The sequence below is a fragment of the Fusarium oxysporum genome, chromosome 12, assembly GCF_000149955.1.
Source record: "Fusarium oxysporum f. sp. lycopersici 4287 chromosome 12, whole genome shotgun sequence".
NCBI classification, from domain to species: Eukaryota; Fungi; Ascomycota; class Sordariomycetes; order Hypocreales; family Nectriaceae; genus Fusarium; species Fusarium oxysporum.
In genome coordinates, this window is record NC_030997.1 from 1,885,120 (window position 1) to 1,907,775 (window position 22,656).

General features: G+C 46.9%; 10 protein-coding genes and 2 non-coding genes across 12 annotated transcripts in view; 3 read left to right on the forward strand and 9 right to left on the reverse strand.

Moving 5' to 3' along the window:
- Positions 1-628, forward strand: part of FOXG_21608 (uncharacterized protein) — a gene marked incomplete at both ends in the record, with an annotated part of 1,484 nt that extends 856 nt beyond the window's left edge. The window contains one exon of the mRNA XM_018401952.1: positions 111-628. Coding sequence (XP_018254312.1) covers positions 111-628 — 518 coding nt within the window. The remainder of the gene's footprint in view (positions 1-110) is intronic.
- A 303-nt stretch (positions 629-931) lies between these two features.
- Positions 932-1,003, forward strand: FOXG_21609. The gene has a single exon. It is a non-coding gene; the product is annotated as a tRNA-Thr (tRNA).
- Positions 1,004-1,146: 143 nt separating this feature from the next.
- Positions 1,147-2,283, reverse strand: FOXG_14700 (uncharacterized protein; the record flags this gene model as incomplete). The annotated part of the gene is made up of 2 exons (XM_018394761.1): positions 1,147-1,917; positions 1,969-2,283. The coding sequence occupies 2 exons, from the start codon at positions 2,281-2,283 to the stop codon at positions 1,147-1,149; spliced, it is 1,086 nt and encodes a 361-aa protein (XP_018254313.1).
- Positions 2,284-3,202: 919 nt separating this feature from the next.
- Positions 3,203-3,646, reverse strand: FOXG_14701 (uncharacterized protein; the record flags this gene model as incomplete). Its single annotated transcript, XM_018394762.1, has 1 exon — positions 3,203-3,646. One exon carries the CDS (start codon positions 3,644-3,646, stop codon positions 3,203-3,205), a length of 444 nt encoding a protein of 147 aa, XP_018254314.1.
- Positions 3,647-5,192: 1,546 nt separating this feature from the next.
- Positions 5,193-5,567, reverse strand: FOXG_14702 (uncharacterized protein; the record flags this gene model as incomplete). The annotated part of the gene is made up of 1 exon (XM_018394763.1): positions 5,193-5,567. One exon carries the CDS (start codon positions 5,565-5,567, stop codon positions 5,193-5,195), a length of 375 nt encoding a protein of 124 aa, XP_018254315.1.
- Positions 5,568-7,490: 1,923 nt separating this feature from the next.
- Positions 7,491-7,814, reverse strand: FOXG_21610 (uncharacterized protein; the record flags this gene model as incomplete). Its single annotated transcript, XM_018401953.1, has 1 exon — positions 7,491-7,814. One exon carries the CDS (start codon positions 7,812-7,814, stop codon positions 7,491-7,493), a length of 324 nt encoding a protein of 107 aa, XP_018254316.1.
- Positions 7,815-8,596: 782 nt separating this feature from the next.
- Positions 8,597-8,959, reverse strand: FOXG_14703 (uncharacterized protein; the record flags this gene model as incomplete). The annotated part of the gene is made up of 2 exons (XM_018394764.1): positions 8,597-8,832; positions 8,884-8,959. 2 exons carry the CDS (start codon positions 8,957-8,959, stop codon positions 8,597-8,599), a joined length of 312 nt encoding a protein of 103 aa, XP_018254317.1.
- Positions 8,960-13,433: 4,474 nt separating this feature from the next.
- FOXG_21611 lies at positions 13,434-13,549 on the reverse strand. Its single transcript, XR_001936426.1, has one exon. It is a non-coding gene; the product is annotated as a 5S ribosomal RNA (ribosomal RNA).
- A 523-nt stretch (positions 13,550-14,072) lies between these two features.
- FOXG_14704 (uncharacterized protein) lies at positions 14,073-16,591 on the reverse strand (the record flags this gene model as incomplete). Its single annotated transcript, XM_018394765.1, has 2 exons — positions 14,073-16,034; positions 16,081-16,591. The coding sequence occupies 2 exons, from the start codon at positions 16,589-16,591 to the stop codon at positions 14,215-14,217; spliced, it is 2,331 nt and encodes a 776-aa protein (XP_018254318.1). The 3' UTR covers positions 14,073-14,214.
- Positions 16,592-17,708: 1,117 nt separating this feature from the next.
- FOXG_14705 (uncharacterized protein) lies at positions 17,709-17,840 on the reverse strand (the record flags this gene model as incomplete). The annotated part of the gene is made up of 1 exon (XM_018394766.1): positions 17,709-17,840. One exon carries the CDS (start codon positions 17,838-17,840, stop codon positions 17,709-17,711), a length of 132 nt encoding a protein of 43 aa, XP_018254319.1.
- A 640-nt stretch (positions 17,841-18,480) lies between these two features.
- FOXG_14706 (uncharacterized protein) lies at positions 18,481-19,972 on the reverse strand. The gene is made up of 2 exons (XM_018394767.1): positions 19,507-19,972; positions 18,481-19,453 (listed from the first exon to the last, which is right to left on the reverse strand). The coding sequence occupies exons 1-2, from the start codon at positions 19,678-19,680 to the stop codon at positions 18,734-18,736; spliced, it is 894 nt and encodes a 297-aa protein (XP_018254320.1). The 5' UTR covers positions 19,681-19,972; the 3' UTR covers positions 18,481-18,733.
- Positions 19,973-22,166: 2,194 nt separating this feature from the next.
- FOXG_21612 (uncharacterized protein) lies at positions 22,167-22,377 on the forward strand (the record flags this gene model as incomplete). Its single annotated transcript, XM_018401954.1, is given in 2 exon segments — positions 22,167-22,255; positions 22,275-22,377. 2 exon segments carry the CDS (start codon positions 22,167-22,169, stop codon positions 22,375-22,377), a joined length of 192 nt encoding a protein of 63 aa, XP_018254321.1.
- Between the last annotated feature and the right edge of the window lie 279 nt (positions 22,378-22,656).

Below are 22,656 nucleotides of genomic sequence, written 5' to 3' on the forward strand. Positions count from 1 at the left end.
TTGGACGTGCCTGTTTCGAAATCTGGATCTTCAACGCGGACAGAGAATTCTGATCAGAGGTGCTACTTCGTCTTTTGGAAGAGCAGCTATCAATCTCGCTATTGATGCAGGGGCTATTGTCACGGCGACAAGTCGCAGCGAAACAAAGTTTGCCATATTGCGAGACCTCGGAGTCTCCGAGACCGTCCTCGAAACGCCTGACTTAAGCAAACACCTCATCAAGAACCACGACTTCAAGAAGTTCGATTCAGTACTAGACCTGGTGGGCAACAGCACAGTTGTCGATTCACTACAGCTAGTCCGTCGAGATGGCCGCGTCTGCCTGGCAGGATGGCTAGGAGGATTAGATCCCATCAAGGGACCTGCAGGGCCCGACGAGTCGCGCGGCTTCAATCCGCTGCTGCAAATGGCAAGCGGAGTCCACTTGAGCTTCTTTGGGAGTTTTGTGTTTGGGACAGAAGAATTTCCAGTGTCTGATGTTCCGTTGAGGAGTATCATGCTCAAGGTGGCGGAGGGGAAAATTGATGCTAGGCCATGGAAGGTGTTTGCCTTTGAGGACATACATGCTGCTCATCAGGCTATGGAGAATGGAGATGCAAATGGGAAAATGGTTGTTACTGTTGTCTAGTGTTCGAGACAGCAATGATGCGCTGTCGAAGCTGTACTAGTCCTCAAGACAGAAAAGATATTATCGCATGGATGAACAGTGTTGTCTATTGCAATCCGTATCAATGGTGCGGACTCTCTCGAGTGCCAAAGTCATTGGTGTTAAGAATAGCAACCTTTAGTCCAGTGGTCATCCCCAAACGTAACCTTTTCCAAAGTTTGCAATTGTCGCTGAGGGTCGGGTAGACACGCGAGCAACACCCGTCGAATTAGGAGAAGATGTTGATGCCAGAGAGCGACAGAGAATCTCATCCAATCAGCTCGCGCCTCGATGGCTCAGTGGTAGAGCGTGTCACTAGTAATGACAAGGTCCACGGTTCGATCCCGTGTCGAGGCAAACGAGTCCTACCTTGTGTAGTATCTCTTTTTTGCGTTTTTTTTTTGTATCAATTGTGACTTGAATATCGATGATACCGAAAGGTAATTTGCATAGACAGGGCTACAACTACAAGACTACCTCCTTTCTCCCGGTCACGAATCTCATCTCAGATAATCCCTGATGACATCCTCCGGAACATCCTTGCCCAAGTAATTCGGCACTCGCTCATACATCTCCCACGCACTTCGTTTCATAAAATTCGTCTGCTCCCTGACCCAACCTTCAAACTCCCCCCTCTCAACCATCTCGCCCCTCTTTTCCTTCTCAACCAGCGTCTCCAAAACCGCATCAATCCGCCCCCTCAACCTGAGCAACTTCTCCTGCAAAAAGATATTACAAAACGTCGGAATATCATCATTTCCTAAGTCCACACTTCGAAGCGACGTGTACTGATCATCCAGATTAGGGTCCGCAAATGCATAGCTACTCACCATGCTCAGCCTCTCGGGCACATTTGTCGCGCGCAATGCAGCGTGCTCTGTGCATCCACCCTGCATGATGACAGCGCCTCCAACGGTTGGACTCTTTACTTTTACGATGGAGCCGTCTCCTATGCGTATGGCAGTTTCGCCGCCTTGCATGCTGCTTGTGTCGCTGAGCATGACGACGCATACAACGGGGACTTGGTCTTTGTGCCAGGCGTCAATGGGTATGTCGTCGTAGCTAGACGTTTGCATTTCTTGAGGTGAGAGCGGGGCTGAGGGTGTTTCGGTAAGTTTGTAGACGCCGGGGAGACCTTCGGGGCCGAGTTGGATGTTTACGAGGCCCAGGTCTGCTTCGCGCCTCAGGAGACGTAATCCGAAGCCAGCAGCTCTATCAATGGCAGCTTGCGTCGCGGGATGTTGCCACGCTTGAAGGGTAAACTTTGCCGTCTTTTCACAATGAGCTTATTATCACTATCGTCAGAGTGACGTTGAACTGACCTTTTCATGACCCGCAATGTAAGCCGGCGCACGATCCCATGAACGAAGATACTTGTCAAGAATTGGTTTACTCAGCATCTCGCGACGTAACATGCGCACTCCCTCTTCTGAGAAGAGTTGAAAAGGCTCTGTAACGCAGAGATCAGGCGCATTTTCTGGCTGTGGCAGACCAAGGTCCTGGAAGGTGTGGCGACGACTAGGGGGTTGGAAAGCGAGGTGGATTGCAGGATCAAAGTCTGGCAGGTCGAGGTCATCAAGAGCGGTGAGAGTTGGAGGGGAAATGTTCGCTAGGGCTGGAGCTACTCTTGCAGACATGTTGTAGGATGTTTAGATGGAAGATTGGAGCTGGAGAGTGGGCAGGCCGCTATGATCTTGTTATTTCTGACGCAGGAGACTGATACTGCAAATTGGTCAGTACCATATCCCAACAATATTTTTGCAGGCCATTTGAGCCTTTTATCATTATGACCAAACTTGCTAATGGCTCTTTATCTGCGTCGGTTGCTGAAGGGTGGAGGGGCCTCATGTTACTCTTCTTATATCATTTCCTATTCTGGTAATGGTATCCTGACTACATCGCTAAGCTTATCATCTGACGCTTCCTGTCAGATAAGACACTATAGATAGACCCGGCAGTTCACAAGCGCTACCTCCTTATCAAGTAAATTTCTCCACAGTTACTCCACACTCAGTGGCCTCAAAAATAACTAGAGTTTAGCTTGGAAAAGGCAACGAGGAGATTTGTCGCTGCATGCTGATTTAGGAATCTGTACTTTATGAGTCACGTGACATTTGTGCCTTGGCTATGGGTTCTGAAACTGTGGTAATCAATCCATCAGGATCCTATGACTGCATTGGCGGTCACTTGCTTTGATCATCTTGACGGCAGCTGACATCAGAATAGGTAGATAAGCTCAGTGACCTGGCTGACTTTTGTAAGATTGGGACTTCTATAGGAGGAACGACAGCGGCCTCGAGAGTATGCTCGACAGGATCACAAGGCGAATCTGACTTGAGAGAATACAGCGGAGCTTTTCTTTTCTGCAGTACACTACATACAGACTACCCTCTCATGCTGCATAAAGACCAACAGTTCAATCTCTACCAAGGGTGAGGCGCCTTTCCCTGATACTCATGGAGAGTATTTGCCAACTTCCAACCGACAAAACCAAGCGCCTTTCTTAACACTCCTCCCTACCTGAGTGTCGATACCTCTGGCCCGCCGACAAAGCGCTCACTCATCAACGAGAGGCTTCAGATCTCCAACTCTGTGAAGAAATCTGTCAAATGCTTCAGGAAACAGCTGCACCGCATCACCAAGCTTCTCCAAGAACGAGACCACCACATCGAAAAGACGGATTATTCGATCGCATACATTTCTGATACGGGTGAAAACGGAGGAAACGCACTGGATAAGATACTGCAGGACAGGGATGAGAAGGACGATGATACAAAGGATTGCAGCGTTGGCGAGGACCGACAAGTAGACGGCGATGACGGTAAGGCCCGAGAGGCAGACGCAAGTCGCGGCGGTGAGAACGAAAGAAGTTCCGAGGACTATTGAGAAGAAGATGATGTCGCTGGTCTTGAAGAAGTTGTAGATAGTGAACGAGATGATCCAGAGGAGGGAGACGATAGAGGCCAGCTTGGTGGTGCGAGGGTCGAAGAGATCGGCCATACTGACGTCGGGAGGGTTGAGTTGCTGGAAGAGAAGAGATATGTGGAGTGGTTTGCTTCGGGTCTGACAGGTGTTGATGATTGTTACTGGGGATTGATGGGTGCGATGGTGATGACGGCTTTTGGTGGACAGGTGTTTATTTGGAAGAGGAAGGGATAGCCCTGGAGTTGGGAGAACTTGGATGGACGCAAGCAATGTGCCTGTCCCGCCTTGTTGCGCTTTCAGATGCCCGGACTTTCGTGACTCGATATGGTGAATTAACAGTGGCACTCACTGACGGTCTGAATTCCAACCCAACCAGCAAACGATTATGAAGGTACACAGCTACCACGGGTTGAACTGGGTATGTTCGCACTGGCAACGCATAATGGTTGCCCTTCCTAGTGCCAGAACAACCTCGAAAGCGGGAGGCGATTTCTTTAGCCAAGAGTTGGACATAATCCTGACTACCAGAGACTCCCTTCCAAATTCAGCACAGCAGCGATACCAAATCTCTATTTGGTTCGCTCCACCGATCATAACAGAAAATCACACCGAGAGACGCCAGGCGCAACAGCCGTCGTCCTTACTATTCAAGACTCTAAGGTCAGTGTTGGAGAACGAAATCTTCTCAGGACAAGAGAGAAATACATAATTTTAAGCTCAAAAATGATTTGATAAAGAAGATTTGGGCCTGCCGTCTCTCAGTAAACCAGGGGAAAAACGCAAAATAATCTTCTTACAGGCTCGACTGGGGCCGCTGCGGCAGCTCGACAACAGATGAGCTCATCTCTCAATGCACTATTCATCGTATCTTGTACACAGAATATCATTGTATTCTCTGGCTCCTTGCCTGACACATTTTAGTAAATAGCTGACATTCAAAGAACAGCTCACTTGTTCAAACAGAACAACCTTCTTCGCTGACTGCTATGCACAAGCGTCTGATTATTTCCAGCAACCTCTTTCTCTTATTTCATTCTCACTCACCAAGCAAAGAACGCCATGCAGATTCACTAAGAGCAGATGAGTAAAAGCTCCAAGACCATTTCCCAGTAACTCCCAATCAGCGAATAAAACACCAAGCAACCCAAGATACTCCAGGCCATGCCTCTTGTCCACGCAAAGCCCCCTGAGCTAATTACATCCCGGAAACTCTGACCGTTAAGTCGCCAACATACATATCACCCGAAAGAAACTGTCTTCTAGCCTCTTCCTTTCCCTTGAATGGTCTCAACGGGGTTTCAGAACGAGCGATCTTGCGCACCTACCAGCCAAGAACCTCTCGGTTGTGAGAAAGCGCGGCCTTCCTGGCAAGACTCTGGACTGTCAACCCGTAGCTCTTCTGCCAAGACCTTTTTTGGAATCTTGATCCTGCACGTCTCTCATCAAGGTACGCAAGGCATAACCTATCTCCGGTGTATCTTGTGGGATTCTTGACCTCGACCGCAAGACAGCCGATGGCGTAAGGCAAGGGAATAACTGTAGCAACAATTTTGTCGCAGCGATTCTCCTCGCAGTCATGAGCGGCATCACTTCCGGGTAGACTGATCAGTATCTCTATTTCTCAGCCGAGGGCAGTGGTAAAAGTATTGGGTATATTATGGCCAACAATGATGTTCATCGGAGGCGGCGCATACTTGAAGCTCGGCGGGAAGGGTCCATCTGAGTTGATGGCGTTGATTTGATCCACAATATTGACTTGGTACAGAATCGCTGGGGACGCATCGCCAATAGCTTGGAGTAGATAGTCGAATTGCTCGCAGGTCGTCTCGGGCAAGTCGCCCAAATCAATGATAGGCTGACGGGGCAAGACCGTGCGTGTTCTTGGGGTACTCTGCACCCAATCCCTTGGTGAGACTTTGTCAATGTTGTTGCTGTCGTCAGACTTGATCTTCTTCGCCTCACGATCCAGCTCGGACGCTCGACTTTTCATACCCATGGTGGAGAGAGAAGTCAGGGGCTGTAATGATAAGGGGAAAGGGAGATTTTAATGGTGAGATTGAGAGAAGGAGGAAACGTGAGAGTTGGAGAAGACGGAAGCAACTTATACCATTTGTGATTTCATCTGCTGTATTGACTATGAGAGGAAGCCAGTGAATGGCGGTACCGAATGAAGTCAAAGGTTTGACATGCTGGTTGATTAACTTTTAAACAAAAAGGTCATACTAACAAGCCTGCTATGCATTACATTCATTTCACCAACACACAAAGGACCTTTTCCTCTTGTCACATAAAGCATGGAAGGCCTCTATTTTTATTCACTTGTCCTTTCGTATTTCATGCAAGTTCCCAGTTGCCTTGCGCCTCTTGCAGTCTCACTTTCTCCAACCCAAGCCTTTACACAAGGCAAGCATATTTACTACCATGCATTGGTATCCTGAATACACCACAGGATGCATCGGAACAAGCGAAAGCAGCACGTCTCACAGCACTATGGCTCTCAATCTAGGCGGTTAGTGCCAGTTGTTATCAGCATTGCTTGGTGTCTACCAGATCTGCCTTTGCATACATATTATTTTCATGGAATGTCAAGCCACATGATTTTGTTACCTTCTGTAGGATGATAGTGGCAATGTTAGAGGTTTGGGCGCTCGAATTTGCTGTCTTTACTTGACTGCCATGCATAGTATTGACTGAGTGGAACATGAAAGAGAGTAGGAACGATGTAATTGACTTGAAGCGCGTGAGCTTGAACAGGGCTCCAATTAAGCTCATGCATCCGTCAAAGTTCCATCTGGCTATTTTGCAAAGAGTTGGTATGCTGCCTGAAGTGTGTTTCTGAGAAGTGCTATCTAACGTTGATAGACCCGACAGCTGATTCCTACATCACGCACTCGACCTCGACCACTTGACACATGGAAATTCTCTTGTACTAATAGACATTCAAAATGTATTGACAAGCAGTGGTTTATGAAGAAGTTCCATCAAATACCACCAGCATACCCGATCTCTATCAGACTCGCCTGTGCCTTCCTGTGCCTAAGGTATCAATGCAGATCACATTTACAGCAACTCATATTCGAAGACACAGTAACTTTATAGCACGCTTCCACTGAAACAAACATACATTATGCGATACAGATATTGGCAGGAGTCTTATGTTTTACACATTGGCAATAGCTACGATTTGATCGACTCTTCGCCATTTTCGAAGCAAGTTCAGCGTCGTCCTCGCCCTTCGGTTTCTTCGCCCAGCATTCTTACCAGCCTTTGGATTTACGATAGAATCTCAAGACGTTTATTCCGTCGGTTGATTCATATCAAGACCGTGCATAAATCAAAGTGATTCTGCACACTGCAGAGAAGACCTACTAGACAGCTTGCACCTCTTAGATAATCAGTGAGAACCAATATGTGTATTTACGGACTAGAAAGAAGAAAGCGCACAGGGGTTTAATACGGTTCCAGTCGGGTTCTTTCTTTATTAAAGGGAATAATACAATTTAATTACTAATAAATGTATCGTATATAAACTTGAATATCAAGATCTCTACATCAATGAAAAGAATGAGATATGCATAGAATGAGAAATTCACTAGCCAGTCTGACACCAATAAATGAGACTCAAGGCTCAAGTGAAACATCCAATGAAGTTCATAAAGGACCATAGCTGAGGAAAACAGCAAGAGCATGCAAAGAAGCTTGCAGGGAATAGCCCCAAGTATGCACTCCACTGTCCAGAAACAGCGCATGTAGAGATGCGTAATGCCGAGGCTGGGCCGCAATACAGGAGCCTGTTAATTCCACCTGTTTTCCCCATGTAGGCCTTCTTCTTGGTGTATAGTAGCAGGTCCAGATACAGGCTTGCTTGCACAGCTAGCTTCTCACGCTTCCTCCAAAAGAACACGCTTATCTCTCTTGATCACTCGTAGGTGCTGAAGAGCGCCAGCGTTAGGTTAGCAGTGTCGAAGCAGTGCTGGCCAACAGCGACATATGCGCTGTATTCTTGGCTGCCCTTGGGAAAGAGATTGCATAGTTGGGTCATGTCTGTTTTTAAGGATGTAGTAAGCAGCAGCCAACTGTTGGGATGGTCAAGGGCTCTGTTTCTCCAGCTATCGGGGAGGATGAGAGTCAAAGACGTGAATGCATACCGAATCAGGAAGAAGGCTGCATTATTATGACTGACTTGAGTGGATGGCGGAGGAGCTCGTCTCCGGGAGATGTTGGAATGAGAATTGTTAGACATGGTGATGATGTTAGCTCTGTAGTATATCGGGAGTCTTTTTGTTAAGCGTCGTGTTGAGTGTATCGGTGGGCTTGCTGAAGAACAGTGATTGTGAAGTTGGGGAGAGAAGAAGAGAGGTGAGAAGTATGGTATTTATCATTGATGCAGGTAAAACGACTTGTTTACAGCCGGCAGAAGAAAGTTGGTTTGTTCACGACGCTGAAAGAACATAAGGCCAGTTTAAGGGGACAAGGAATCACACTTCAAGCGAAGGTGGCGTGGACAATAGGAACAGACGTGGTTGATAATAGCACAGTGATACTGCGCTAAGGTTGAGAATGGAAATAGTTTTGGGGGGTTCAAGCAATCATGATCGTGTTTGCTTTGTTGACCGGACCAACATAACTGAGAAACGGAGAGCAGGGAAAAAGAAGAAGAAATAATGAGAAAACTCAACAAGACAGACTAACTTGTAAAATACAATCATAGTCACTGTTAGCATTAATAAAGGCAGGTCCTGTCTTAGTGCGGTATGGTACTAAACTGTATGCGGCACTCACTATCCCTATGTAGGACTAGTAACAATTCAACACTACGTGATGGGATAGTATGGTGTCATTTTCCACTCATATACAGACTAATTTGATCTTATTTTATAGCTTATCCTAAGCCAAAGATAAGGCTTTTGATGTAAAAGGAGAGTATTAGGTATATAATACCTTGCCGTGGTTTTGGCTTCCGTGCATAGACGACCATGGGATAACAAAAGAGGGCTCGGCCCGTCTTATCCTCCTATAGCCCATCTAATAGTGTGACTTCTTGGGCTTGCACTCCCCCTTTTCAATGAATTTGCAATGAGGGTGCTTGTCGCAGAGGTTCTTCTTGTTCTCTGCCCTGTTTGCCGTCTCACAATTTTTTCCATTGCCGGGCGCGTAATCCTTGACGCACTCAGACTTGTCATACCACTGGCAGCCGTGTGCCTTACAAGACCCTTTGTACTTGTAGGTATAGCAGGACGGCGGGTGCGCCTCGCCCCGTTCTATTAGATGTTAGCTGCATACATAATCGCTATCCAAGCAAGTATATATACCCCCAAGGTCAGCCTCAGGCAAAGCAGTAGCAACGCCAAGGACGAAGCAAGCGACAGTGGCAATGCTGAACTTCATGCTGTCTCGATTTGTCGCGTGTAAGAGGAATTGTATCCGGACAGAATATTGTAGTCGGCGATCCCAAGTTTGAACTGAAGAGTGATGGTGTTATCAGTAACCATGAGAGGGAGAGAAGGAGGATATTTATAATTAAGTCTTACAGCCTGACCGGATCCCGATTGTTCACGGAATAGATATTTACCGCGCCTCTGCTTCTTTGCATCAATATGAGCTAACCATGACTTATAACCCCTCGTATTCATGCTTTTAGGTGATAGCTAGTCCTCAATATGGAAACTTTCGGTGAACGGCTAGTTCTATAATGTAGGTGGAGTGTAGAAGACGTTGTTATTGTCTCATCTTAACGCCACTCTTAATTCTCTTTGTCTGTGATAATGCTGCATAGATCTTATATTTACTCTCGCTTAGACAGCATAAACAGCTGGGCTGTATGAGATAGATGGGACCTGTATGTCAATAACTACTATTTTGGAGGAACTCGTCACCTTTACGCGTGAATGGAGAAGTAACCTGATAGATCCTAGTTAGCGCCCTGCGCCTTGTTCTACCTTAATCAAGGTGTGTGACACCACTTTCGGAGAGTTTAACCTTATCTTAGTCTACCTTTACGAAGTCAAGTGTAGATCTGGTTAAAAGATAAAGGAAAATATGTAGAACTTTATACACTGAAAAGAAAAGACAAGACAAGACAAACTGAGCGGATCTGATAGCCGGCTTATAGGTTTATCTCCTATTTGCTGAAAGCCTAAGACACTTATGCTATTTCCTATATTAAGGAATCAGATTTTATTTTAACTGGCATATGCAGTGCTTCCTTAGTGGTCTCACTTTTAATAGAATGCCCTGCTTATAGGGCTTTAGCACTATTTTATCCCTTGGAATACTCTTCTTTTTCCTTACAGTAAGGTCTTATGTTTTAATTATACAGATCTTAACTGTGTTATCTCTTACCGCTTAGACTAGATCCAATGGGTGAGCAGTACCAGGACTCAGTGCCCACCGCAATTAGTGGTTGCCTGGAATACAGGTGTGGCGAGTAAACCCGCATTAGCTGTAACTTTCTTTTAGATTGCCCTTTCTTATCTTGCAACGCGCCGCTACGATCGTACCTCGGTTTCTCTTCGATTTCCTTGTTTTGCCTCTTGCAGCGAACTATTGAAAGCCCTTCAATTAATATGATGAATTTTGAAACGCAATTTCTGACTTTTAAGACCTGCCCGCGGAGATCGCTGGCCCTACGCCATCTCGAGCTCTGCAGCCACGAGATGGTACAAGTGCGTCATGTTGAGCTGAGCATTACTGTACGAGAGAGCCTCATCATCGCCTAACCCACGGATGTACCAGAAAGACGTTTCTACGTCCTTGATGGCCTTTCTGTATGCTCCAAGTCCTGCGCTCAACAGATAGAAGATCTTGTCCCTACTACTATGAAGAGATGCTGCATGTCCTCTAACTCTAGCCCTGGGGGCTCAAATTCGTCCTGCTGTATTGCCAATAGTCCTCTCTCCGCCACGGGGAGCTGGAAAATCTTGGTCTAGATTAGAAGATAGCGCGTATAGTTCGCCGCTACCTGTAGGCAGACCTGGGCCAATGCAACCTCGGAGTCTGTTTCCGACGTGGTTTATACCGCGAGACAGCCGATGACGCGGCTTTCATAGATATTTCGGACCCTCGGTACAGGGCATTGTCTGGGAGCGATACGCAAAGTACCAGCAGGTCACCCTCAGCCACTCCTGAGTTTCCTCCACGTACTCGCTATTTTTCTCGTCGGTTATTGCCTTATGTAGCGCCATAATAGTGTGAAAGGTTTCATAGCGCAGCCATTTCAGCCTCCGTAAGCCTGAAGAGAAAGCTCGACCTGCTCCCCTCACTCTCTGATACACGAAGCAGACGGTAATTCGCGCTATTTTACCATAATTCTTATTCCGGTCACCCTCTAGTTTATGAAAGAAAGGCCTCCCTAACATACGGCATGGAGGAGAATAGATAAGGCGATGTTGGTCGAAGACGTTAAATCTGCCATTTAATATCGTCTTTCTTGCTCTCTCTGTAAGGCGTTTCAGAGCGGCCGGGATATTCCTAGGAATGGATCCGTCTTAAGAGTCTATGCGGTTTATAAGAGTTAATGCTGTTACTATTTTTCCGGCGTTTCTCCTCCGGCAAGGGGTCAAGCAAACGTGCTGCGTTTTTCAGCGGATGCTCCGCCAGCCAGGTACCACCTTATTCTGTAATGTAAGCCATCGACACTGTTCTGACATCACAGTGACTTAAAGCGGGAAACGGTCCACCGTAAGCTGAATTGGGCTTACGGTTCAAAGAGTGGCTTGAGCGAGCGCCGTGGCGCTTTTGGCGTTTTGCATTGAGGCCCGGCATAAGACAAATACATCCGTAAGGAATGACGTAGAACAACATCAGCGCCGTTACAAGCAGTGTTTACTCCGCATTGGATGTCTTTATGGACACCATAGAAGCTGACTGGTCGCATCAGTCAGATGCTAAACGCCCCTGACAATACAATCAAGCCATGCAATGGCTAGATGGTTGGCCTGGAGCAACTTCTCCCCTGATAAAGCCCTACCCTCCTTCGTACAGATATAGATTCCAGGTACGGCGAATGGCAATTTCACGGGCATAAGGGAGGACGCTAATCCCCGGGGAACTTACCAAGGACTAAACCGTTTCAGCGACACCATCGTGATGATGTAATGAGGCATTCAGTGATAGCGACATGTTGAACAGTGGCTTTAATCTCGCTTTCTTCCTACTGTAGTAATTGTCTTTTACCATGTCTTGAACTGAAGCCTGTTTCTTCGATCGTGAAAAGACCCTAAGGCGGTCACTACAGGCCGGGGGGGTTAAACTAATAGAAATATGCCAAATGTCAGGTCCTTGTCTTCCCACCTCGTGTGTCTTCTAATGGAAGTCCTCACAGCCTACTACTTCAAATAGCAACGGATTACTTACTAGTAGTGTTCTTAAGTAATACGTCTTTGTTCTTTTTTTGATACCTTGGCGGTACTAGCAAAAGGTCATAGAAAATGATATTTATAAAAAAGGATAAAGATATATTAATAAAGAGCTAATAACTATTAATAAAGGCATATAAATAGCTAGACTTATTTATAATCTATTAATTAAAACTAAGTATCAAAGTATATTATTAGCTAGTATTTAATATGATAAAGACTCCTTGTTGTTGCTGTGACGGGCAAGTTTATTATTCTCAAAAATTGTAATACCCTATACCATTCCAAAGGACAGCCAATCGACCGTGCTCATCGTAGCTGCGTGGGCCAGCTAAGTGGAGACTATAATGGGTCTGGTTGTTATCCTATCGTGATAAGATACAAGATAACCAATGAGATCAAGTCAGCTTATCGATTAACGCAAGCCGCAAAACAGACGTATTCACCATCATTTACGCCAGGTCCAACTTGACTCACATTACCAATACCACCATTATTAATTATCCAGACTCAAAGTATAAACTACCGATGAGTAGTTCAATCGTGACCCTACGATTACTTCTTTGATTTGCCCCACGCCGCTTGAACAAGAGATGAACCGCCGATAACTTAAGTAGGGAGAAGCTTCACCTTTCCAGACTAGAGCGCATCCTCCCACTGCAGCCACTCGCTAAACTCCCTGCTCTCAAGACCCATGCGATCCAGGGACTGCGCAGAATGTCCCGATTACTCGTGCCCGCAGTATCACGCGCCCGTCGTCCGTGAAGACGATCCCCCTCCTTGTGCAGCCAAAACCGCCCTGACGACTTCCGGCTGCAAGAACCTAGCGAAATGAGCCATTGTGATGTTTTGTGAGATTCCCTGTCGATCAAGTTAGCCGCACCAAAAGACTGGATCAGTTTTCGCTCCAACGGTGTAGCCAGCTTCTGCGTTGCACATGTGACAAATAATAACGATGCACCACCAGACGTAGACCTCCTCTACGCTTAAGACAGACTTGTCATCAATCGATGGGTTTTCAACTCCAATATGTACAGTGCCGTGGGTCGAAGACCGAGCTCGCAGTCTTAAACAATAAATTGCTAATCTGTACTAAATGTGTTGGATTTATGCCGGAAGCATGCGCTCAGCTAGATACGGGTCAATTACCATGCAGTCAATTGCCGATTGGTGAGGACATATCTTTGGGGTGATGCAGTGCTATTTATAGAGATACGGCCGCTGACCTTGATACCCCCAAAACGGCTTGGATGGCCAAGCCTGGAACGTCAATCTGATATGAGTCGGCGTCCCGTCCAGTCACGGTGAACAGTGGTTCCTAATCAGGAGTTGCGGGGTATACACTCCACCCCACCCTTTGACAGCGGATGGCTTCAGTGGAATCGATTCACAAAGTTTGTTGGCCATTACTGTCAAGCTCATTGCCAACGCGCGATTAAAACCGCCAATATATATGATATGACCTGCAAAAAGAAAGTTGCTAGTTGGTGGATAAGTCGGCAAAAAACATACAACAGCGGGGATTCGCTGGTCGTCACCGACCCAACTACTGATCCGCCCCTTACAGGCTTGACTATGGGAGAGCGGACGGGATCCCGTATTTTCCTGCAGGTATGGTCGTATGTGCTTAGAAGGTCTCTCAATACAGTACATAACTGTGATTTCTCATAGAGGCAATTGAACGCTTGACCAACGTCCTAGTCGCAGCTTTGTTTGTAGCTAGCGCAGAGTAGGCCCACAAATCTCCCCATTGTGAGGCCGAAGACTAGTTATAGTCAATAATGGGTAGAGTTTGGCGGACCTTGCAATTCTGTGGTGACGACTGATCGTGTAGAGCATTCCCTTGCGGACCTTTATGACAATCGCTGAGATTTGAGACCAGGTAAGTGTCTGGGTCGAGGAGGCTGTCAAATGACGGACACCTCAAAAGTGGTCAGGCTGCCCTTCGTTCTTCTAAAACAATTCTTGCAAGATATATCCAATAGAGCAGCTGTCAATCGCAAGGTGGAGAACTTCAACATCTTTGCCATGCCGCGTTTATTGCTCTACAGTCTACACCAGTCGGGCTTATGAGCTCCAGGGTGATGATCCACTGATGTCTACCATTAGAATTGAGCCTGTAGACAAAGCACCCCACTAGTAACGTCACTCCACTGGCGCTTCCATCACTGCAGCTAAACTTCAACAATAAAATCAGACAGAGCGAGAGCTGTTTTAAAGTCGTCGTTGCTACAACTCGAGCAAAATGGATATCAAACTTTCCATAATGATTATCATCAGCCATTGTCAAATAATACAGACTGTTTCTCTTTTCCTCTCCCAATTCCCCTCCCTATTAAACACCACCGGACCCAATAGTTCATCTTCTCGCGCTTCTCTATTGTCATCATGAAGATCGAAAGTAAATGTGCCAATACGACGAAAGGTTCGAGAGACGACACAAAAACCCTCAGATGTCAATAGGTCGTCCTCTTCTGCGTCATTGAGGACAAGGATTAAGCCTTCGTAGCTCTCCCAGACGGACTGCTCGTAGCGATCGGTTTGACACCAACCTAATTGCAGAGGAACACAGTAAACCCGAATCCACTGAGAAGATGGTATTTCGCCTGGGAGGTCTATAGTGCAGGAGTTGGCGAATTTGTGTACCTGTTGGGCTCCTTCCATGGGTTCTTTGATGCAAGCGTTTCCCGAAATCTTATTATACTTATTGGAGGAGATGATTAGATATTCATCATCCACTCGATTGTTTGATGTGTCGTCGGATTGTGGAGTTTTCATCAAGTAGCATTCCCGCAAATGGCACTCCATCTCAATAAATCCCGCTTTGATCTGACCAGTTGTCGAAATCGAGTAACCAGTCTGAGGCTCCACGCAGACGTCCAAGATCCTTGCAAGCTCAACTTTCTTCCCATTCCAAATCCACGGTATGTATTGCTCAAAGAAATCGACCTCGCCGTCCAGCGACGCCCAACTCCACGACGGAGCGCGATAACAATCTGGTCGGTTGGGTGATGATCCAGCCTTGGGACGCCATAAGAGGCTCTGCTGGAAATTCGTATCCCGCCACAGACCAGCGACATATTCCAGCTCCCGTGTACTTTTGTTCGATCCACGTCTCGCTTCGACGATTCTTTCGACGATGCCTTGTAGTGCAACGAGTGTGTCGGAACGAAAAGTAAGTTGAGCTTTGGTGTATCTGCTAATAAAGTCGTTCCAAAAGTCCGACGGTTCTTGCTGCAACTTCGAAGCTCTCATGAGCTGTTGGCGAAGATACGACAAACTTGCACTCTCGTTCAATATAGAACTGAACTTGGGATCCAGACCAATTGGAAACGTCTCACTTGCTTCTGTCGTCGCACACGACCAAACCATTTGTTTCGATCCAAACACCAAAGTCCGCGGTGATACCAAAAGCTCCTGTAAGGCCCAAGCTCGACGGCTCAAAGGACTCTCGTTGATGGTATCGAATAGTAGGCGCTCGGGTTGGTGCGGATATATAGCCCATGGGTAGCTCACACCGTGATAGGAAGCGCTGTGCATGATGTTTGCGATGCATGGTCTTACTGCGCGGGGATCTCGACGGCAGAATATTGAGTCTTGTACACTTGATGTGCCAGCTGCTGCGATGGTGAGAGCTGCTGAACCGTATATGCTACCCATCTGTGAGGACTCCTTGACCCAGTCGGGTTTGGAATCTTGAATGATGCAAAGCGAATCTACCCATAAATACTCATAGCCGAGATCTTTTGTTGTAGTGATTGCATCGCGGATGGTGGTTGGTAAGCTCGCCAAAGGAATTTCCTTTTGAAATGGAGTGAGAGTTGCTTCAGTGAGAGTGGCGGTGTTGTCAGTTCCCCAGCAGTAACTGAGAGCAATGTAATTTACTGCTTCTGATGGAATGACTAGTCGAGGTTGTTGAGATTTTGACCCGACGTGGATAAGTCTCGTTGGACGCCAATTCGACTGTCGCGGTTGGAACTCTTTGCAGATGGAATGTGACCGAATGCAACCTTTGATCCATTTCATTGCGAGTTGCAAGTTCTGGTCGTTCATTATCGAGGCATGTCTACCAGGGATCGTCTTGATCACATGGCTCGTGTCCGTTTCTGCAATCAAGTGAGTCAGAGTTCTTCCATGCATTCGCAATCTTACCTTGAAGTGGCCGTATTCGCAGATCGAACGAGACCTCGCCCAACACTGACTCTCTGTCCGACCTGATCGCCAGCCAGAACTCATCAGGAAGGTGGATCCCCAACGCAATATCAGTAATCGCCATGCTCGTCCTCTCATCCCAATCCAACTTTCCGCTTGGATCTCGCTCAACAGTGCGATACTTGAAGCAAAGCCGAATAACCTCGTCACTACCCAGACTCTGAAATGTCTCTTTCGACTTTTCATCAAAGGCGTGTGCGATTATTATGCAAAGATGACACCCCGATGAACTTGTTTCTGCGACAAAGTCTCGCTTTGTCTTTGACCACTTTGCCCATCTTGATACGTCGTTCAGAACATCCCAGCTTCTGTGATAGGAATTTTGCTCGTTTCTGGTGAATCGGGATCTGTGGGTTTGACAGGTATATGGTGTACAGCCAACAATGGACATGGAACATGCGTGGGTGCAGGCGTCGCAGAGCCGCGATCTCTCGAGTGGTGCTGGCCGCATTGTGATCGTTTCCTTTCAGTGAATTGAATAATTGAAAAAGAAATATGGAGAAGGTAAAGAATTATTACTAGGCATGTTGATATATATGAGGTGGTGTTTGTCACCTTTTGGTAAGGCTGACTCAAGTATTAGCTCGTATACGGTATGACTCAGACCGGCGCAAGACCCCGGCCAGCTAGTCAACAATCATAGCGCCAGATAATATGTCACTTCGCTGTTCTTATTACTTGTTTCAGTAGTAAAAATATCACTTTGCTGGCTTCAAAAAGGCCAACGGTCATTTCGATGTTCAATTTCATCTGCTACAACTCCGCCCCAGCTCATTAAGCCGCTGTTGCAGCTTCAAGCAAATGGAAACATCTGAGCCATTCAGGCTCAATCGATCATCGATCCATGTCTGAGACTCCTTCATTATGAGGAGCACGACCTCTGTCTAGACAAGATTAAAACAAAGACATTAACGGACATAACCGACTCATGGAAGTCACCCTAAGCTATGAGACTATGGCTCGACCTAAGATTAATATCTATAGAGTATGGTGGCTTTCAATTGTGTTTAAAGGTCAATTTGAATAAATCATATTACTTGCAAACCCAGCCCCCCATCGCTTTGCATATAAAAATTGATCCATAACGAATACCGAGCTCTCAATCGCAGATCGGATAGCTCAAGGCCAACATAGAACTGAATACTGTCCTCAGTCCAACATTCCACTAAAGTCGCGACTATTGCGCCTCAGGATATTCTGAACATGACCAGAATGGACAAGACGGCAATTTATTCACACCCCCATCCACATCAAATGCCCACGTAGCCCGCCTGCTCGTACGATTCCCATTGCAGTGACCTTGAAACTGGTAAACCTGCTCACTCAGCGAAAAAGAACTCCCCGGAGTAGGTGAGGGAATGCTCCAACGACAAGGTGAGAACATTGCCGGCGACCGCAAAGGCTCGCGATCTGGTTGCTCAACGCAAAGCTCCGTCAATCTTATATCCAGACCTGAAGTACAGTCGCATAGATTGTCGCGCATAAGGCCATTGCTTGGATTGCGCAACGTAAGATTCTGCGCAGAGCAAAGATGGGGCTGCAAACTCTTGCGACGATCAGTCGCGCTTTTACGTCTGCGCGGAGGAGACTCGAGGGCGAAGTGAGGAGGTGTTCTGCCGTTGAGTGTGATTACTGTAGCGCGGCGACGCTGTCTTGGAGCTATCAGACGTGGTGGGGTTGCGTCTTTTGTGAAGCCGCATATATCTGTCGGAGTCTTGGGCCTAAAGGTTCGTGCTGTTGGGGCTGAAAGATAGGAATTATTGGTGAGGTTGAGCGGTTGAGGCACCATTGTGAGAGACTGCAGAGTATGACCTGATGTTTAATAATGTCAGAGGAGCTTTTGGAGTTTGCACCCGAATGTAGTCATGACGAAGTGTCTGATTATGTCCGTTTGGCAGTTCATACGCTTGGTCACGTAATGTCGCATGGTAAAGAAAGCATTTTGTTTACTCATGCCGAACTAAATGATGAAATTAAGAATATCGTGAAACTTTGTTTTGTTTCATGCACTTATGAACCTTGTTTGCCCTTTTTCGCCTGTTACGGGCCGTTTTAGAACACTGCTGATTGTCCAAGAGCGCTGAGTCTTGCGTTTCAGAGCATTCTGAGTTTTGGCGTTGGGAAACTTTGACCTTCTGGCGCTCCCGAGGTGTGAAGATGAAACAGGGAAGTGGAGAACGGCGTTAACTATTATAATGGCATGATCTATTAATAAAAGAGCTTATTCCGATTTTAATTGACTTTTATTTTTATCCAAACTATAAGCGTGGCTTCGGCGATAAGCTGAGATGACCTTGTTTCCCTCATGCAGCAAGCGATGGGGGACTAAGATGCGAACGATTATGGCGAGAGGAAAGGCGAGCTCGGCAGTGTGAAATAGAGCCCAAGCAGCTGTCTAGCTGAACGAATGAAGTTGTTATGTACTGAGAAGACTGTAGTAGAAATAACTATGTACACAATTTATCCTCTTTCCTCCCGCTTTCTTGTTGCTTCTGTTTCTCCCCCCCACTAAGATCCTAATATCTTCCCTCCCCAACATCAACCCCGAATCTGACAGTATCCCTCTTTACCGAGTTTCTGAAAACAGCAAGTCTCAGGTAAGACCAAACCACTTAAAGTCAAGATCCTCATGCGTAGGCACGACATGTCCGACTCCAGCTGCAGATACCGCGACAAACTTGGTTCCGTCTCCATAGATCATGGTAGTGTAACCAGACTGTGGAGTCGACGTCTCATTGCGGGTAAACGAGACGCCCTGAATGGTCGACCACTCCTTGATCTGCTCAAGAAGGTTCCGGTAAAAGACAAGATTATCCGCAGTGCCATGCCAGGTCTTGAATCGGGGGTACGAGCCACTGTAGCCAGGATACATCGACTTAACCTGATCAGCCCACTGCTGTCCGGTCTTGATAATCTTCCCGTCAGAGCAGACACGGTCAGAACTAATGGGGCTCGATCCAGGAGACCCGGCCATGCATCCAGCAGCAACACCAGAGTAGCATGTAGCAGCGGCGAAGCGGTCCGGGTAAGTCGCGGCGAGAACATTGGTCATCATGCATCCGGAGCTGGTGCCCGTGACGTAAACCTTCTTGGGATCGGCCTTGTACGTCTTGATGACATAGTCGACCATGCTGACGAGAACTTGACTATCACCCTGACCATCGTGCTTGAGTGTCTTGGTGCTCGCGACATCCCAGCAGTTAAAGTCCTTTTGTGATGACGGAAAGATGAGGATCACGCCGCGTGAGTCGGCGAGGGACTTGTACTTGGTCTGCTGGAAGTAGCCTGGTCCGTTTCCACCGCAGGCGTGGAGCTATATCCATACGGTCAGCACAAGAACTGGGTGAGATGATGGGGATGGCTCACGGCGAGCATCACTGCTGGGCTAGCAGGCAGATTTCCGGGAATGTAGGCCTGCATGGTTAGCTGCGTGCCGTAGGTGTTTCCAAAGTTGGTGATGGTCTGGAGCTGAGCCGCAACAAGGCTGGCGCCGAGGCTCAGCTGTGTGAGCAGCTTGCGGGGTGAGGGCAGGCCGAGCATGGTGAGTTCTCCGCTTCCTGTGAATTAATGGTGTTTATTCCTTAGTTCCTTGGCCGTCACTGACCAAAGCTTTATACCTGATGCTGGTCATGGTGATATTGTCGGCTCAGGTGAGTTCAAATGCCGGTGTCAAATACCGCGAGATCCGGAGGCAGCATGTCCGGTATAAGACCCCGCAACCGGTAAAAAGAATAAATACTCCATGTCTGTCGCGGGAAGCATCAAATGGTAGACAGCGTCGTATGCATGGATTGATTAAGTATTGTTTCAAGAGGCTATTTCCAACTCCAACTTATCCACCCGAGGTAGTGTTATTTACCCCGCACATCGGGCGTCATATATATAAAAAGGGTATGCCGCAGCACACGGAGGATCGTCCTCCGTAATTGCCAGGAACAGTAACTGGTACCTGACTAAGGATGTTCTGGATAAATAGGGCACAATCCGGATGATTATGTTCCGCAACCGCCAACAACAGCAGCAGCTTCCTGGTTTTGATCTTATTCGCCGCTGCATTGCTTCATAACCACTATTGCTACGGACTCTGACCATGTTCCTTTTCAGAGCATAGGCAGTCGATTTCTTGTAGTCGCTAAGAGTGCTGGCTATCGAAGTCAGAATAGGCAGGGGCTGTCTCGAAACACTTCAAGTCGATGAGAAGAGAGAGAAGGGCAAGGGGGATACCTTCACGACGTGCAGACAGTTCGGCGATGGACTTGGTCATCGGAGATCTATTTTCGAGGTGCTGCATCAAGGCGTCTGCGGGCTATATCGATGGTTGTGTGCCGGTCACCATGCGCTAGATTACTCGAATCGCTGTGAATGGACATATTCATGGCTGGCTACTCAATCAGTCTCGAGTGTACGTGCTTTTAGATGGAAGAGCATGATGACACTTGCGTAAGGTGGAGAAGCAGATGAAACAAGTGCATAGGCGAATTTTTGGAGCAGTGAACTCATGTCCTAAGAAGGTATCTCAACGGATAATACTGTAACTAACTGCGACTGCCGGTCAATTCCAAGCTACATGTATTGTGTGGTCATATTGGAGACGCTGAGGCCATTACCATAGGAAATCTTTGTTCCAAGCCTCTCATACAGCGCCCTGAATCGCTTGCCCCAACCAGATGGTATCTTCAGCCAACAAAAGACACCTGATTGTCGCCTCATATCAACGTAATTGTTAGCTAGGGCTTATGATAGAATTCTGATACGAAGAGATTTGTAAACTACTGTTAGTAATGGGCCGTTGTTCTTTGTCGTTAGGCGTTGTTCCAGACTAAGCTTCTGTGGACATGCGTTCATTAAAATTGTTCTTCGAACATCGTCATTGGTGTTCAGTCAGACCATCCCTGTTCTCTATTCATCCACGATCTCCCTCCAAAGTTCACTTATGTAAATCCCAAACCCTCTTAAACAATGAGGACGAAGAAGCAATAAATCCATACTTAATTTACATAAATCCTTTCTTAGGATGCCTATTCTTCACAACGCCATAGCCATGACTGAAGCATCTGATACGGTTACGTTGGAGGCTGTCAAGAACTTTCGTGATCTGAAGACTCCGCACGAATATCCATATTCTCCAGGAACGTCTCTCCGGCCAGGATCCTGCTGTTCTCGACTCTAGTTGTCTGCCAGAGACTAATAGTAAGATTAAACTGTTCGCTGAAAACGGTGTTCAAGCCAAAAAGCACGTTCGTTACTGGCATTCATTGTGTGATGGACATCACAATCGGTAATGAGTTATCTGAGACAAGACATCAGACGTATATCGGAGGGGATGTTCCCGGTGTGAAGAACAACATGACCCATATTTACCGTGATGGGTCAAGGACTACATCCTTAACCAGCCAGGGATGTCGCCTGGAAGATAGCCTCCCTGGGGTGATGCAGTGGTGCTCTTTTCCTTGGCCCTTATCTCCAAGTCTTAGCTGCCGTGGTGCCGCAATCACATCTACAGTAAATGATCAACGACTTGCAATGAGCTGCACAGTGGTCTCTGCAACGTCTATCGAGGTCAGCTTCAGAGGTTCCAGAAAGTCGCAGCGCGTCATTTTCGGGATCAATCGGTTGTCCTTTGACGTTTGTCGGCTCAGAGTATTAACAGTCTAGCATTGACGGCTTCAAATATTTCGCAATAGGAGTTGTCTTACATCAAATAAACATCAAGTATATCATCACTGATTCCCAAGATAGATGCGATCAAAATGTCATCTCATAACGCCGTAGGTGGCATACAAAATAGGAGCATGATTGAAAACGTTGAGCAGCTTATTGGGAATGTCCTTTTTCAGCGTAGGAGCATTTTCGATCTCGATAAGTCGGTAAATTTACAGAGGCTACTTGCCTTGCTTTTGCCCAGACTTCTCCCAGTGATAAGGCATATCTTATTAGTAACTTATGATAGAGAGAACCCCATGAAGCCGGCACACAAAGCTCTAAACATATCATAGAAACTACTTTAACATACAGAATCGGACAGCATGGCTCCTTTGCGTTGGGAGAAGAAGCTTCTCCGATTCAGGCCAAAGTCCAGCCGCGTGGCGATGGCTTCTAGAAGCGCCAACCTTGTGTAAGTGAGATTGAGTTAGGAATTGGAACAAGGAGGATCGGCGCTTGTGGCTGATGGAAAAAGATATCGTTTACTGGAAACCTGGCGATGCACAAGTCGATATGGATGAGATGCCATTGTAGATACTTTGCAGCTTCATAAGGCAGACCATGTCTTGCTGTAAGCGTCAGGGAAAGAGGAGTCTGCTTGATGTTAGCGAGACTAGTTCCGCACAGAGTAAATATAGACCAACAAAACGGGTCTGAGTTGTTGATTGAAGTAGCTTTCATCCGCAGACTTACTTCTCGTGATCCAATATGTGTACGATTGCCAAAACTACCTATCTTTGAGGTCATCGCAGCGAGGATGACTTGAAGTGGCGTTTCACATCACTCAGTCGACATGCCTGCAAGGGCTCAATA